Here is a 16433-nt window from a genome sequence, read left to right as displayed (position 1 = left end):
ACCCAGGCCACCCATGCCAGCTCTCTGCTATCACTCTCTCCAGGCTCTGGAGATTCCTGAGGTCACAGGGGGTCACAGCAGAGTCCATGAAGGCCTGGCCTGGGACTCAGGCTGCAGCTTGTCTCCAGGCAGCAGCTCCAGTCCCAGCCCTGACTTCTGCCCATGCCACAGCTCCACAATCAGGGTCAGCCTGTACCACTGCCTGGAGCCCAGCTCAACAGTGTGGATGCCTCCAGAGCCCTGTGTGACCATTCAGTCCCTAACTTGTGACATCTCCCCCCAGCTGTAACCAACGCCAATTTCTCTGGCTGCCTCTCCTCTGACCAGAGACCCCTTCCTGGGACCCCCAACTGTCCCCTCACTGACCTATGGACCCCTGACCAATGCTCCTTTGCCCAGGGCCCTGTCCTACACTCCATCTTTCAGGGTCTAGCTTCCTTGCTGGACAGCCAGGGTTCTGAGGAGCAGCTTGAGAGGAAATTCTCAGCCAAAATCCCAGTACTGCAGGACTGTGGCAGCACAGAGCTGCCCTGCTGGACCCCTACCTTGCCTGTTGACTCACAGGGAGGTTTCCCATACCCTGGAGATTGCTGGCAGGGAAGGCCACTAGGGCCAGTGAAGCAGAAAACCCTGAGCCCATGCCTTCCTCCCAACCTCCACTCCAGGCCTGTTCTGAGCTCCATAGCCCCCAGGTGGCAGTGCCAGCTCCCCCTACCCACCCTCAAGCATGTGGGTAGTCCTGAACTGATCAGAGGAGGTCCCTTCTCCAGCGTGTGGAAGTGAGAAATGGGCCCTGGCAAGAGTGCTTCTGGACCCCTTCCTCATACCTGGGGTAACCCTCAGCCCATCTCTGCCCTCCTACTCCCCTGGATGGATCTGCTGGCAGAGATCACAGCAGAGCTGCAAGGTGGATGCCAACGTGGAGACAGGCCAGGCCTGGACCCTGCTCTTGGCACAGATTCTTAGGACACCCATGGCTTCTTCTCTGCTGACATCGTCCCTCAGAGGCTCCCAGGAGGGACTCTGCACTCAGCACCTGCTGAAGTGATAAAATGATACAGCAACCTACTGCCTCTTTGGTCACTGCATCTAGCCCCAGCATGACATTAGCAAACACAGTTTTACCATTTTTATTCATCTATGTTATCAGATGGTTTAATGGGATATGTGGGGAGATGGACAGGAGCTGTCCCCCACCCCTTATGCACAGGTCAGGGCATGCTGGGGGCTCCTGGAGGGAGAGGGAGGACAAAGTGTCAGCCTGGTCCCAAGAGCTGTGTGAGAGACCCCCATAATGGAGGATGGAGAGGGAATGGGTGTGCCTTTTAGCCCAGGGCAGGGACACCATAACAGGTAGGGACTCACATCAGAAGCAAGTTACAAAGTTAGAAACCTGGGGCAGGGATCAGGAGCTTAAGAAAATACAAAACAAGGGATTGGGTTGGGCCAAGATCAATGAGAGAGAAGAGAGAAAGGTCTCCGCTCTGGCTCAGCAGTAGCTTTGGGTCTGGCCCTCAGAGTGGAGGGACCAGTTGGAAGTGGGGAAAGGGGGCGGGGGACCAGCCCCCTCTCTCCCCTGGCCCCCATTCCTGTACAAGGACCCTCGGTGGTGCTCACCCCCCCTACCATAGACTGGTGGGGCTGCCCTGTAGAGCAGGAGAGGCTCGGGAGGGCCCCAGGGCCCAGGCACCCTGTGAGGTGTAGGGGGGCCCCAGGAGGCCCTCTGTTTTTGGGGGAGGCGGGGGACTGGGGGGCAAGGATCTGAACGGCTACGGGTATGGGCAGGAGGGGAAGAGGAGCTGGAAGAGGTGGATGACGGACCCCTGGGCCCTAGGGCTAGGTTGACATAGAGGGGCTCAGGCTGAGTGGGGCACCGGGCAGGGTGCTGAGGGGCTGAATAGCTCAGGTTATGGGAAAAGCAGGAGGGGCGTGGTGGGTAGCTGAGCAGGAAGTCAGGGGACCTGTGGAGCGGTGGTGATTGACCAAGCATGCCATATGAGGCATTGAGCCTATCTGGGGGCATGGAGCGAAAAGGACTCCAGGACCGGGTGGGGCCAGAGTGGGAGGAGCCCTCACCTGCCTCAATCTCATAGTACAGGTTCTCTCCCCTGTCAAGTGGTGTAGGGGGACCCAGGGAGCTCCTCCATACTGGGGCTGGGGAGCTGGGCTGGAAGGATGTGGAGGCCAGGGGATACAAGCCTGGTTTGGGGACCCCAAGAAAGGGTGGCAGGTACTCCCGGGGAGCTGAGAAGCAGCCAGGGGTTCTCACAGAAGAAAGAACCTGTGAGGAGACAGGACACGGGAACTAGGCTGATGTCTCTGGCATATCCCTGCAGCCCCCACCCATCCTGAGCTGGGCACTGACCTGGGCAGGGCCTCTGCATCCCCTCCTTGAGATCCCCATGGGCCGCGGGCTCCTCACCAGGCTCCCAACACTTTGCTGCCTTGGTAGGGAGGGTGGGGGTCCTGGAGCCCAGGCACCAGGGTGTGCTAGTGGGTGGGAGGGTGGCCCACTCCCTGAGGTCCCCAGAGGCTCACCGCCCACCGCCAGGGACAGTGGGCGGCAGAAAGGGGAGTGGGGAGCAGATGGGGCACTCCCATGCTCCTGTTGGTTCTGTCTCTGGGCCACTTGCTGAGCCCGCTCAGCCAGGGCCAGGGCCATGAGGCGTGCTGGGTTCTTGGGAGGTGGAGGTGGGGCCCCACCAGGGCGCAGGAGGGATAGGGGTGGGGGCAGCGGCGGTAAATCCATGCCAGACCCTACACAGAGAGGAATGGGAAGGGGCATCAGCCAGGTCTTGAGCACAGCCTCAGGGTCTGTAGGGTATTAATGGGCTGAGTAGGACTTACCATGTTGTCCTGGGGCTTCCTGGGGACCAGGTAGTGCTAGCTTGCTGCACATCTCCTGTTGGTAGGTATCACTCAGCTGGGCTTTGGCTCCGTGAGGCAACAGGGAGATGAGATGGGGGTGCAGGCCTGGGTTGGGGCTGAGTGCTGGTGTTGGGGTGACTGAGGCAGGTGTTCCCCCAGCCTCCAGCAGCTCTAGGACAGCAGGTGGCACTGATACAGTCAGGGGTTCTGAGATGTCCAGGGCAGTGGGTGAGGCAGAGCTGGTGGGCCCACGGGATGAGAAGGCCTGGGGGGTTGCCCTGGGTGGGAAGGCAGAAGCAGGGGCTGGGGGAGCTGGGCTGGCAGGAGGTGCAGGGTCCCCTGGAGTAGGACTGCTACAGCGAAAGGTAAGGGGATCAAAGTCGAGCCCCCGGAGCCCCTCCAGGCAGCGGGGTGGGCTGAAGTCCAGATCATCACCATCATCTAGCCAGGCTGAGTTTCGGTGAGAGGGGGAACCGGAGAGTGCCCCCAGCCCAGCTGCTGAGGACTCGGAGCACTCGGAGGACTCAGAGGACTCGGAAGACTCAGAGGAGGAGGAGGAGGACAGGCTCTCACAGGAGCCAGCAGGTGCGGGGCCCACAGGGAAAGCATCACTGCTGGAGTGGGGTCGCCGTAGCCTGTGCAGCCTCTGGAGGCCTGAGAGGGTGGTAGGTGGGAGAAAATTAGGGGTCAGTGCTCAGAACTTTACACATCCATACATCAGTGAGAATAGGGCATACAACCAGGAGTCTGGGGAAATAATATGCAGAGGCACTTCCCTGGATAGGGCCACAATGGCTGTGAACCCAGGGAGAGCTAGCTGTTCAGACTCATGGTGACAAAGGAAGTGAATGGCAACTCCCTAAGGAGAACCATTCCAGACCCAAAGGCCAGAATGAAGTGGCTGTGAACATGACCAACAGGATCTCAAACAAGCTGCTGGGAGTAGGCTGGAATGACCACTTTTGGAAAACAGTAGGCCTTTTCTTGTTCAATTGAACATGAGTATGCCCTAGAGTATGCACCCCCACTTTTGGGTACACGTAGAGCCCTCACAGGAGTGTGGGCACAGCAGGGAGTGCTCATAAGAGCCCCCAAATCCATCGGGAGTAGGAAGGACAAGCAACCCCGGACAGGATATCCACATGGAACACTGAAGATCAGCAGACAGAAGTGAGCCTGAGCTACACCTGGCAACATGATGGTAGTCTGTAATGCAGTTGTGAATGACAGGCAAGTTCCACATACAGCACAATACCCCCTTTCTTATACTACCTTTAACTGAAGTTTTAAAATGACTAAAATGACTAAAATGACACAATATGTTTATGTATGCTCTAGACATGATAAAAACCTTAAAAACAAGAGGATGATGACCATCAAATCTAGAGGATGCCTCTGTTGATTCCAGCAGGTAGGAGAGGGGAGGAGCTTGCAGGTAAGGTTGTGGGACTCTTTTAGTTCTGGCCAGTGGGTATGTGGATGTTCATTATATTATGTAAATTTTTTCAAAAGAAATTAATAAGAATGTAAAAGGACCCTGTATGGACCAATGACCACAGTGTGGCATGAGCTAAGGGTGATGCTTTATCCAACTTACTATACCAGATGTCCAAATTAAAAACTAATAAAATCCCAAGACACCCAAATTTGAAGTACAGCATGTGAAGGCCAACTCAGGGCCCCAGCTCCTCCCAGCTTGACCCTGGCACAGGCCAGGCCACCCTGACTCACCAGCCCCGCTGGCCTGCGATGATAGAGACTCCTCACTCTTGGCAGATCTCAATGTGACTGTGTCAGGTCGGCTACCTACAAGGAAAGGTAGAAGGGTCACAGGAGCACTCCAGAGTGCCTCCCCACCACTATGCCAACTGCTCGACCTCTGACCTGAAGGCTGTGGTGGGGCACGCATGCCCCCCAGCCAGGGAAGAGGCTTCTTTCGGGGGATGCTGGGGCCCCGGCCCAGCGCAAAGAAGGTCTTCCAGCTGCTACCCGCTGGCTTCCGCTGTTTCTCGCCTCTCTCCTCTTTCCTCCTGGGGTTTGGATGAGACACAGGAGACAGTGTGAGGAGCTGAGGCCTCCAGACTAGACCTTCTGCTCCTCAGCATCCCACTCACCTTTCTGCAGGTGAGGCTGAGGCCTTGGGAGCTGTGGAATCAGTGGGTGTCCCCAGTCGGCCCTGGGTACGAGCCTGAGCTTCCTCCAGAGTCAGCAGGCGAGTGGAGGGGCCACTGCCCGCAAGGGACTTGGGCCTGGGGAGGAGGCAGCGGCCTGGGGAGTTGGGAAAGTGGGCAGCTATCAGCCCAGGGGCCTGCCAAGGACACAGGCAAAGCCAAGCACTACAGCCCCAGCCCCAGCCCCAAAGCGTGCCCCCCTCCCCCGGGCTGGCAAGGCAGGGGACCAGAGAGTATCAGGCAGGAATGGGTGGGCAGCAGGCAAGTGAGCAGGAATGAGGCAGAACCAGCTGAGGCAGCTCCCAGCAGCCAGCGAGGGCAGTGGCCCTGGCTTCAGTTACCTCGGGCCAGAGGGCCCTCCGATGTGCTGAATCCTGATTGGGCTGGGGTCCGGGGCAGGGTGGGGAGTCTGGGTGGGACCTGGGCAGGGTCAAGTCTGGGGACCTACCACCTCCTCCCAGGTAGACCCCTGGCCCCAAATGCCCCCAGGAGCTACAAGGGGTGAAGGAAGAACGATGTCCGGGCCAAGAAGTGGGGATCCTGAGCGTAGGAGCTGAAATGAGAAGGGTGGGGAGGGGTGGGAGAGGCCGGGGCGGGGTCCTCAAGGAGCCAGGAGGGAGGACCAGTTCCAGTGGGTAGAAACAGGGCTGGGAGTCCACCTGCCCTCCCACACGCAGCCGTGACAATGAGGAGGCAGTAGCCAGGACATCAGGAGATGGGACAAGCATACCTGCAGTGTCGAGGCCAGCAGAGGTGAAGGTGTCACTGAACAAGACATCCACGTGGGTGAGTAGGAATTCCACCACCACTGACTGCACCCGCACCTCCCGGAAGGCTGCTGCCCCCCCCAGCCCCACTGACTCCAGCTCCATGGACCTGAATGGGAAAAGGGAGAGGGAGACCAGGTGCCTTGAGCCACAGCTGGGGGAGGTTCTAGCTAGATTAGGTGGGGAGCCAGTGGAAGCAGTAACTGTCATTCAACACCTCTGACTTCATCCAACTAATCACATTTATAACCAGGTTCTCAACCTTTCCCCAAACACACTCCCTCACCACCTTCCCCATCTTAGTTATGTAGTCCTTTAAGTGGTTCAGGCCAGACACCTCGGAACTATCTTTGACTTCTCTCTTCATTACCCACATCCAATCTGACCCAAAACCTTGCGGGCTCCACCTACAAAATCTATCCAGAACCTAAACTCTTCTCTACTGCTCACCCTGGCCCAGCGCCCATCCTCTCCCTCTGGAGCCTCACAGCTGCCTCCTCCCTGGTCTCCTGCTCCCATCCCACCTCCACAGTCTGTTTCCCATTCACAGCTGGAGGAGGCTGTGAACACCTGAGTCACATCAGGGCCCTCTGGGCTCAGAGCCCTCTCTTGGCTATAACTCACTCCTGGTAAAGTCCTCACACAACCTACAACCCATAAGTCACTCCTCTTTTATCTGGTCCCCCACCACCTATCTGACACCTCATCATCTCCTCCTCTTCACCCCTTTATTCACTCACTCACTCAGCTCCAGCACAATAGCCTTCTCACTGTTCTTCCTGACTCAGCCCCAGGACCTTTGCAGTTACCTTTCCTTCTGCCTGGTTTGCTACTCCCCGGATATCCACATGGCTTCCTCTCTCACCTTTTACAGATCTTGACTCAAATGTTACCTTCCTCAGTGGGTCTTCCCCATCTACCTTATTTAAAATTGTAAACCTTTTCCATATTCCAGGTCTGCCTTTGTTTCTTTTTCCCCATAGTTCTTATACCCACCATCTCATGTACCACCTATTTTATTTAGGACAGATAGCTTGCCTGTCTCAGTCACCATAAAATCCTCTGGGGCTTACCCTGCTGTTGGTTATAGAAGACTTCTAACTGAAGCTTTCCCTGACACTCTAACATTCCAAAATGCCATGATCCTGTGCATGCCCCTTCCCTGCTTTGTAATCTTTCTCCTTGCCACTCACTACCATCAGGCCACACTGTGTATTTTCTTGTTACTAGTTCATTGTCCATCTACTCCATGAGAATGTGAGCCCAGGAGCACAGGGTCTTGCTCACTATTCTGTTCCCAGTGCTGAGAACAGGGGCTGGCACACCGGACGTAACTAACAAATATATGTTGAATGAAATGAACAAGAGAACAAAAGTTGGGTGAGTTCCTAGCATGGGTGTAGGGGGAGACTTGGGGCTCAGCCCATGGGTGGGAGCTGTGGGTGACAGTCTGGTGAGCTGTAGCTTACCGTAGCAGGTTGGGTGCCCAGACAATAGCCAGGTTGCGGGCATGCATGCTGGTATTGGCACTGTGTCTTGCCATGCGGGCCAAGTGCCTCAGCAGGTATTCCAGAGTCCTGAGGGTGGGAGTGGAAGGGGACACCTCACCTGAGCATCAACTCCCTTGTGAGCCCACCATAGCCCTTTCCTACCCTTCCTGGTTTACCTGTAGTGTGGCGGGGGCAGCTGCTGGATGACATCATGGACACGCACCAGGCGTTCCTCCTCCCCAGGCACTGACATGGCCTCCTGACATTGTGCACAGGCATGATGTGGGCTGGCCCCCATGCATCCCAACACCCTCCAACCTCACCAGCTCCTTTACTCACGCTGAATTTCCCGTAGAGCTGATATGTGAGTAGGGGGTTGGGCAGCTCTCGGAAGTAGAGCTTGCAGAGGGAGGACACACTGTGGATGTCCTGAAGGAAGGTGGGGCCAGACAGTTCAGGGATCCTCTCACTGTCAAACTCATGCCTGAGACCACCAAGTTAAAGAGGAGAAAGAGTTGTGTCAGAGTTGGCTCTCCTGGCTGTACCCTCCCTCCCATTGTCCACAGATGTATGCAGCCCTCTTCCTGCCCTGGGCTCTTCAAAGGTGAGAATTACTTCATCCGTAATAACCCTGTGTGCCAAAGACAGAGGAGCCTCATTTTACAGAGGGACACCCTGAGGCTCAAGTAGAAGGTACCCCTGCCTGTAGCTACCAAAAGTTATCTGGTTCCAGAGTATGACCACGCTACTTCCACCAAGTTGTTCTTCAAGAGGTGCTGGAAATCCCAGCAGCCCTGCTCACAACTATCTAGTGGTGTCCCACTGCTTGAGGGTAAAAGCTCAATGCACAGGAACTCATGCCACATCTCTCACACCCCCAGGCTCCACACTCTTTACTTCATGGCCTCCTGTCGGCCTCAACACTTGTGCCTCACTCCTTCCCACCTCTTAGACTGTCATACGTACTGTCTCCCCTCACTTCAGAACCTTCCCATGTAAAAGCCAAAATCCTAACAGTTGTCAAAAAGGCCTTGCATGCTCTGCCCCTAATTACTTCTCAGATATCATCTCCTGCTACTTCCCCTTTGGACTGGCTGTTCTCTCCACCATGAATGTTTTTCCCAGGATATCCACATTGCTCGCTCACTCCCTCCCATCCTACAGAAGGAGCTCGCCCCCAAGAGGCCTTCTCAGCCCACCTTACTTAAAACTGCAATAGTCCTCCCAGATTTATTATGATTCTCCTTATCCTCAAATCTCTTGTTCTCCATAGCACTTGTCACCTACTAGCAAACTCTCTCATTTCTTTGTTTGTCTCTGCCTCCAGCATGTGAGCCCCATGAGGGTGGGAGACTCTGGTTGTCTCATTAACCACTGTATCTCCACTGTGGTCAGGTTGTCACGGTACGTTCTTGTTTGGCATGTGGCAGGTACTCAGAGAAACTGATCCCTCTACTTCCAATGCTCATTCTATTCTCACCTCTCAGGCCTTGGTGTGGGTGTCACTTCCTCAAAGAAGCCCACCCTGCCTCCAGCCCTGATCTAACCCCAATCTATGCCTTCCCAACTCCCAAGATCTTCCCAACTTGGCACATGACACAGGGCACAGACTAGGGATGATATTCAGTAAAAGTCTGTGGAGGAAAGGGGTGGGAAGAGGGCCCTCACCGTAGCCTCTGGATATTGGATGACACGCCTGAGAGCCGGTAGATACCGTCCACCACCCCATGGGCCTCAATAAACTCAGAGCAGCAGCGAAGCACCTGGGGCACTGGGAGAAAGCACTGGGGTCAGGGCTGGACAGCTCAAATCCTGAGTAGGAGCAGTGGCCTAGGCAGGTGGGCCTGGGACCTCACCATCTTGGCCTGAATTACTGAGGTGCTCTCCAAGGTCGCAGCCAAACACCCTCTGCCGAAGGATACCTCTCTGTCTCAGGCGCTGCCGAGAAGGGCGGGAACGCATGAAGGTACGCAGGAGGCCAGCCAGCTTCCCACGTGGCCGGGGTACAGCTGCAGGGGGAAAAGCAGGCCACACAGGATCAGTACAGTTATCAGTCTGATGGGAGGCGGGCAGGAGCCTGACCTCTTGTTTTCATTACCTGAGGTCAGAGAGGAGACACCCTGGGAAGCTGGGACACCACATAGGGGACCATCAGCATCTGTGGGGTGAACCATAGGTGGAAAGGATGGATGGCAGAACAAGAATGAAAGAAGGCCTCCCGACTTTGCCCCTGGCACTTACCCCCCTTGAGTCCTGGACAGGGCCGCTCTGTGAATAGCTCCACACACTCGCTGGGGAAGAAACCGACCTGAGGAGGCATCAGGGTCAGTGCCTGGGCCACCCTAGTTGCCACAGGGCCCTAGCCCCACCTGTCTACTCCAACCCAGGCTCACCTGGAAGCCTCGCTTGCCCCGCCACCAGCTCCGATCTTCTGTCGGTGGCATGTCGATCACGGAGACAATATCTCCCACCTGGGAGTGGGCAGATGAGAGAGTCAGAAGCAGCTAGGAAGTGGGAAGTACAGCTGGAGCCTGCCCCTTCCCCACAGCCTCACCTCGAAGGACAGCTCATCTGGTGCCTGGGCTGTGTACCGTTTTACCACGTGGGCAGCAGCCACTGCAGGAATATTGAGCGAGGCCTCCTCACTGAGAAGGAGTCGCCTGCCATGGTTATCCAGCTGTCATGGAGGGTGGATGTGACAGGGAGAGCCCAGAAGGCAATAAATAATAAGTAATAAAAAAATAAGAAAAGGTTCTTCCATGCCCAGTGCAGGCCAACACTTGTTTCCCATCTAGTCACTCAGAGCTATTGGTAAAACACCTAAATTCATGCCCCTTCCATAACAAGGCCCCTTCCTTCCCCTCATATGTCCCAGGGCTCCCTGGCCCAGAAGTCCTCCTGATACACTCATGCACCCTTACCCTCCATAGCAGACACTGCACATCTGCTGTCTAAAAAGCCGCTGGTTTTACATGGATACAGAGTGTTTTGAGGGTTACCAGATGGGAGGGGGCATGGGGGAATGGGAGAAGAGGTGAGGGGATTAAGAAGTACAAATAGATAGTTACAGAATAGCTATGGGGATATAAAGTACAGTATAGGAAATGGAAAAGCCAAAAACTTATATGCATAATCCATGGACATGAACAATGGTAGGGGGATTGCCTGAGAGAGTGGGGGATGCTGGGTAGAGGGGGACAAAGAGGGTAAAATCAGGATAACTGTAATAGCATAATCAGTAAAATATAATTTTTAAAAATGAGATTCAAAATCAAATATATATATATATATATATATATATATAAATTAAAAACTGCCCTGGCTGGTGTGGCTCAGTAGACTGAGTATTGGCCCAAGAACCAAAGGGTCGCCAGTTTGATTCCCAGTCAAGGCACATGCCTGGGTTGTGGGCCAGGCCCCCAGTAGGGGTTGCTCGAAAGGCAACCACACGCTGATGTTTCTCTCCCTTTCTCCTTTCCTTGCCCTCTCTTTAAAAATAAACAAACAGCCAAAGAACTTATATATACAACCCATGGACATGAACTAAAGGGCAGGGGGAATGCAGGTGGGAGGGGGTATGCAGGATGGAGGGGAATAAAGGGAGAAAAATGGGGCAACTGTAATAGAATAATCAATAAAATATATTTTTAAAGAATAAACAAATAAAATCTTTTTAAAAAATAAAATAAAACAAAAACTAAAAACCCATTATTTTAGTCACTCTTAGCCAGGCCAAACCTATTTCTAACTGATATATATACCTTGAAATTCTCACATCCCTGCAGCCAAACATCTGCTAACACACACACACACACACACACACACACACACACACACACACACACACACACACACAAGGGGGCACTCGTTCTCTCTCACAGCCATTAACCCAAACAGACCCTGAAATGCCAGTGTCTCCTCCTGTCTGGCTCATTTCCTTCCTGTGCCCATACACACTGCTAGGCTGGTTCTTGGTCCTGTGACATCCCTCACTCACTTCCAACCCCAAGCCCTGCTGCCCGGGCCCACCTCCATCCAGGTGAGCACAGGCCCACAATTGAGGTTACTGTCCACCAGTCCTGACAGGGTCTCCAAGTATTGCAGCAGCAGTGGCACCAGCATCTGTGATTAGATTGTCAGGGTGAGCTCTTATGAGGAGACCCCAAGAGAGCCCACTGCCCTTCTACACTGCCTTAGCTTGCCTCTAGACAGGACAGAACTTTAATTTCAATGCATGGATGCCATTCCACTGTTAAGTACTAAAATATTGTCCTATCAGTTTGCACATAGACTATGTCAAGCTCCTTTGTACTTCCATTGGTCTGGCCATATTGACCCTCCCATGGAACACCCCAGAACTCCCCATGATCTTAAAACTAAAGGGAGCCTCCAGAACCTTGCTGCAGTCCTAGGGGCCTCTCCATTCTGACTGGTGGGACTCAAACCATACTCGTGTTTAAGTATTTATCAATCTCCCCAGCCTTAACGATTTCACACATCCATGATGAGGACACACCATGGTTGAGGCAGGGATGGGATAACAAGCAGCTTACCTGGGAAGCCCTGGCACCCTCTGGAGGTGGGGGAAGCTCTGGGAGGCAGGAAAATCTCCGGTCAAATATGCAACGGTGGAGGTGGGCATCCAGGGAGCGGAAGTCATCATAACTGCGGAGAACTGGCCAGGAACGGCCCTGTGGGAGCAGGAGGGACAAAAAGGAATAGTGGTTCCATTTCACTGAGCTGAGCACCATGGAAACCAGTCCACCAGGCTAGATGAGAAGCAGGGGTGGCCTTACCTGACAAGTCACTTGCACCCCAAACACCAGCTCATTCTCCCCAGAGAAGCTAGAGCCTTCACGCTCTGGAGACAGCAGGAGCTGTAGAGGGAAAGAAAGGCCCAGGTGAGGGCCTCACTGTTGTTCCAGTCCTAACCTCTCCAGGTGGCACTATATAGGGATGGGGCTATGTTCCCTAAGGGCAGAGCCTGGTGATGCCTTAATCAAAGTACAGGGTATTGGCACAGAGTATACACCTAACAAAAAGTTGTTGCTGAATGAATAAAGAAAAAAATGTATGAATGATGAGCAGCTCTCCCCTTCTGTCCTGCAACTTCCATCACTGACTGCTCAGATGGGTGGAGCAGCCAGTCCCAGGGACCAGTCTTAGGGGTAGGGTAACTGACATTGCTTCAGGGTTGGGTTCCCACCTGGGGGCAATTCCTACCTGAATGTGGCCAAAGTCAACATTCTCATAGTGGAAATGGGCACAGTCAGCCAGCCGAGGGAAGGGACCTCGAGGAGCTGAGAGCCTGGGGGACAGGTAACACATCACTAGTGGCTCCTGTGCTTCACCCCCTTGTAAGCTGAGCCACTCCCTTATTTCTCACCTCTTCCCAGCCTTCCCCTTTGCACTGGGTGCCCCAGTCGGAGGTAGGGGCTGCACTGAGCCCTCCCCTGAGCCATCTAGGCTGTCAGTGCTGCGAGCCTGTGGAGCAGAAAAAAGAATCAGAGGACCCCAGAGATGGGAGCAGAGAGACAACATGAGTATTGTTATCTTCCAGTCTGGGCCTAGAGGCTTGAATCACTCTTTATACTGGAGTAGCAGGGGAGGTCAAGGGGAGGTGAAGGCCAGGCTGAGGATAGGCCTTCATCTTCCTGTGTGGTCTGGGGTGGGGGTGGGGGGTGTATAGAAGAGCAGGGGCCAGAGGTGAGGCAGGGAGAGAGCATGCTGGTACCATGTCTCTGGGTTTAAACTCCTCTTGTAGGCCCTGGAGAGTACAGTCATCTTCCACTTGTGCCTCTCCACACCTCTCAACGATGTCTGTGCAATCACAGCTTCCATTTTCTCAGTCTTCCTGCTCTCAGCCTCTCCCCTCCTGCCAGCATCTTCACAGCAAGCAACAGTATAACTTTCACACAACACAATCCTGTCTCTCCATAGATCACGGACCTTCAGTAGATCCCTGTTGTCTCGAAGATAATCCTCTGGTCTGTTTACCTCTCCACCCTCATCTCTCCCCATTGCCTCCATTCTTAGAGTTCTCAAATTTCTGAGTCCAACAAAAGCACCTCATTTCTGATTTCCTTTGCAAAGGCATAGACCTTTGCAAAGGCTGCTCCCTCTGCATGTAACACTCTTCCCTATTCTTTCACTAGGTTCACTCTTCCTCATCAACTCTTATGTTTCCTCCTCTCCAAAGTTCTCCCTGATCCTTCAGGTTGTATCAGTCACTTCTTCTGGACTCCTCCATCCCAAGGTTCCCCCATTCCAGGCTTGATGACTCTGCCTGGGCTTCCCCCATCATAGCCCCGAGCACTCTGAGATGTCACTGTCTGGTGACAAGTCCATCTTCCCCACTGGACTGTGACCTCCCTAGGATCAGGGCCTGGGGCTGAGCCCTCAGCTCCCCAGCATTGTCCAGCACAGAGGTAAGCACAGAATTAGTACTCCTCACAAGTAGGGTTGTGTGACTCCTTGCTGGGTCCCAATGCCAAGTGTCAGCCCAGTTGCCAGCAGGGGTGGGGTAAAATCTGATGAATAAATTAACCAGCTACCAGATGTGGACTCCCAAACTAGGCTCCAGCTTCTCCCTCCTTCATATCCCTGCAACCCCAAGTTCTCCTTCATCTCCCCCTTAGGTCTGTTCCCCTCCAACCCATGAAACTCCCAGAGGCAGGATGGGACCTAACTCTCTTTGCATTAGGAGCTTGGGCTTGCAGAGGTCTCGGTGAATGTTTGTTAAGTGATCGAATGAAGAATAAGATGGATGAATGAGCAGGACCAGCATGGTGGAAGAGGGAGATGGAGGGGAGGAACGATGAAGACAAGATGGAGAGGAACCAAGGATCAGCGCTGGCTTGGGGTCAAGGTGGAGTAAGGAGGACAGGAAGAGCTGGAAAAGCTGAGGTAAATGTTCTAGCTCATGGGAGAAGAGGGTTGGTTGAGAGAGACTGGGATGGGGTGAAAATAATAAGAGAAGAAAAGGGTTAGGCTGAGGTGGAGCTGAGTGGGGGTGGGGCTAGAGAAAGAGGCCGGTGGTAGCAGGAGGAGGAGGTTAGGCTGGAAGGGATGGAGGTTGGGATAAAACGAAGATGGCTCTGGGATGTGGGGGTTAGTGGGGTCCCAGGGAGCTTCAGCAGGTACCTGCAGGGACCATTTGGGGGATGCCGGGTCCTTCCCAAGACCAGCCCCTCCCGAGTCCAACCCTTCAGCCACACACCTCCATCCCGGGTGTGGAAGGAGATGCACGCTGAGAGGGAAGGGCAGGGAAAGGGCTTGGGACCAAGAGCAGGCTCGGGGACAAGAGGGCCAAGACTAGGGGTGAGGGGCGGCGCAGGCCTCGGGCTCGGGCGGGGCCGGGGGCGGGGCGCGCGGGGCGGGGCCGTGCATGGACAGACTGCCACGCGGACCGACTGACGGCCGCATAGGCCCCCTCACCACCATGGTCTCCTGGCCTCCTCAGGTGCTGGCCGCGCTAGACACCTCGATCGCCGTTGTCCTCTTCGCGGATGCCGCCGCCATGGCGACACAAAGGGGAGGGCATGAGCCACGCGCGCGGCAGCTGCAGGCTCCGCCCCCAACCGCTGCCTGTGGCTGAGACGCTCCTCAACCCACGGGGGCGGGCACAGTGGGGATGCCACACAACCCCTCATTGGCTCCACCCTGCCTGAGGCGTCCAGCCCACCTAGCGGCTTTTCATTGGCTTTGACTTGAGCCCTTCCCTGACTGGGACTTGGGGGGGGGGCGGATAAGCTTGACAGTGCTATGACCACGCCCATGACTGCTTTCATTGGCTTTCATTCCCCTGATACATACATCCTTGCTTTTTATTTTTAGAGAGAAGGGAGGAAGAGAAACATCGATGTGAAGATACATTGATGAGTTGCCTATCACACGCCCCGACTGGGGAACTGGCCCATAATCCAGGCATGTGCCCTGACTGGGAATCAAACCTGCGACCTTTCGCTCAATCCACTAAGACGCACCAGTCAGGGCTAAACTTTTCTAACACTTTTAACGCTAAACAATGGACCCTACCCCTTAGTTCACTCAGTGACCACTCCTCTGATACTCATAGTTGTATACTCCCATAGGCTCAGGGCTTTACCTCTCCAAGCAGCTTTTCAAAGTCTCAGTCCACTAAGCCTCATCTTGTCAGTCCTGACCCCAGTCCTTTCCACAGAATACTGAGGACATTCACCCATGGACGGATTCTACTGGCTCAGATGCCTTGCCTGGAACATAACCCTAGGCAGTGTGACTTAGCTCTATCCACTGGATATTTTCCTTGCCTTCCCTACTGCTTATTACAGGCCAGCTTCCAGCCTTATCTCTTTTCCTAGAAATAAGTTTAGCCTGCAATGCCACAACACAGCCATGCCCCCCATAAAGCCAATCCCAATCGTTCCCCGCCCCCGCCCCCCGCCCCCAACTGACTTAGCCAAGTTCAGAAAACATTAAGAGCACCCCTTTCAAGATGACACTCCCACTGGTCATGCCCTCAACGAGGCTCTTAGTCTCAAAAGGTACATCTTTGTTTTTATTTCTTTTTATTTATTGATTTTAGAGAGAGGAAGAGAGGAAGAGAGAGAAACATTGATTTGTTGTTCCACTTATTTTATGCATTCATTGGTTGACGCTTGTATGTGCCCTGATGGGGATTGAACCTACAACCTTGGTGTATCAGAACAACATTCTAACCAACTGAGTTGCCCCACCAAGGCAGAAGGTACATCCTTGATCAATCTACTCATTCATTCAAAAACTTCAATTGCATAATTTGTGGAGACATCAGTAACCAAAACAGGAAGACATAACCTACCCACATAAAACTCAAAAGCTAGTGGGAGAAAACAATGAACAAAATAAACATTTAAAAATATAGATTAGGGGACAAATTCTATGGATACAAACTAAGCAGGTATTGGGGAAATGAAGTGCTGGGGAAGGAGTCATTTTGATAGGAGCTTAAGACTTGGGAAAATTTAGCTTAAGGTAAATAGTCATAAATCTAGCAAGTAATGTGTATGTTAAGTTTTTGTTTCAGTAACTACAGATAAGGCCCATCCTGGTGCCTGAGAATAAGCAGTTGACCTCCTGGGGCACTGAGCTGGAGATTACCTTGTCTGGAGACATCT

At 53.8% G+C, this 16433-nt stretch overlaps 1 protein-coding gene across 1 annotated transcript; it reads right to left on the bottom strand.

Moving 5' to 3' along the window:
- Positions 1-1116: 1116 nt before the first annotated feature.
- Positions 1117-14895, bottom strand: ARHGAP33 (Rho GTPase activating protein 33). Its single transcript, XM_045846767.1, has 22 exons — positions 14734-14895; positions 12683-12780; positions 12520-12604; positions 12093-12173; positions 11850-11987; positions 11326-11418; positions 9851-9973; positions 9690-9767; positions 9538-9604; positions 9395-9454; positions 9153-9305; positions 8965-9067; positions 7636-7780; positions 7473-7555; positions 7276-7383; positions 5770-5915; positions 4983-5136; positions 4753-4898; positions 4600-4674; positions 2848-3522; positions 2366-2757; positions 1117-2281 (listed from the first exon to the last, which is right to left on the bottom strand). The coding sequence occupies exons 1-22, from the start codon at positions 14737-14739 to the stop codon at positions 1490-1492; spliced, it is 3801 nt and encodes a 1266-aa protein (XP_045702723.1). The 5' UTR covers positions 14740-14895; the 3' UTR covers positions 1117-1489.
- Between the last annotated feature and the right edge of the window lie 1538 nt (positions 14896-16433).

The sequence above is a fragment of the Phyllostomus hastatus genome, unplaced genomic scaffold, assembly GCF_019186645.2.
Source record: "Phyllostomus hastatus isolate PE091 unplaced genomic scaffold, TTU_PhHast_1.1 phas_contig_5, whole genome shotgun sequence".
Lineage (NCBI taxonomy): Eukaryota > Metazoa > Chordata > Mammalia > Chiroptera > Phyllostomidae > Phyllostomus > Phyllostomus hastatus.
Note: the sequence above shows the minus strand (reverse complement) of the source record. Positions and strands in the feature narration are given on the sequence as shown.

Coding starts and splice junctions, on each gene's coding strand:
- ARHGAP33 (XM_045846767.1), bottom strand. Junction 11,988..12,092: donor GGGTGCAAGTGACTTGTCAG/GTAAGGCCACCC, acceptor CTGCTCCCACAG/GGCCGTTCCTGGCCAGTTCT. Junction 9,605..9,689: donor GGGGCAAGCGAGGCTTCCAG/GTGAGCCTGGGT, acceptor ATGCCTCCTCAG/GTCGGTTTCTTCCCCAGCGA.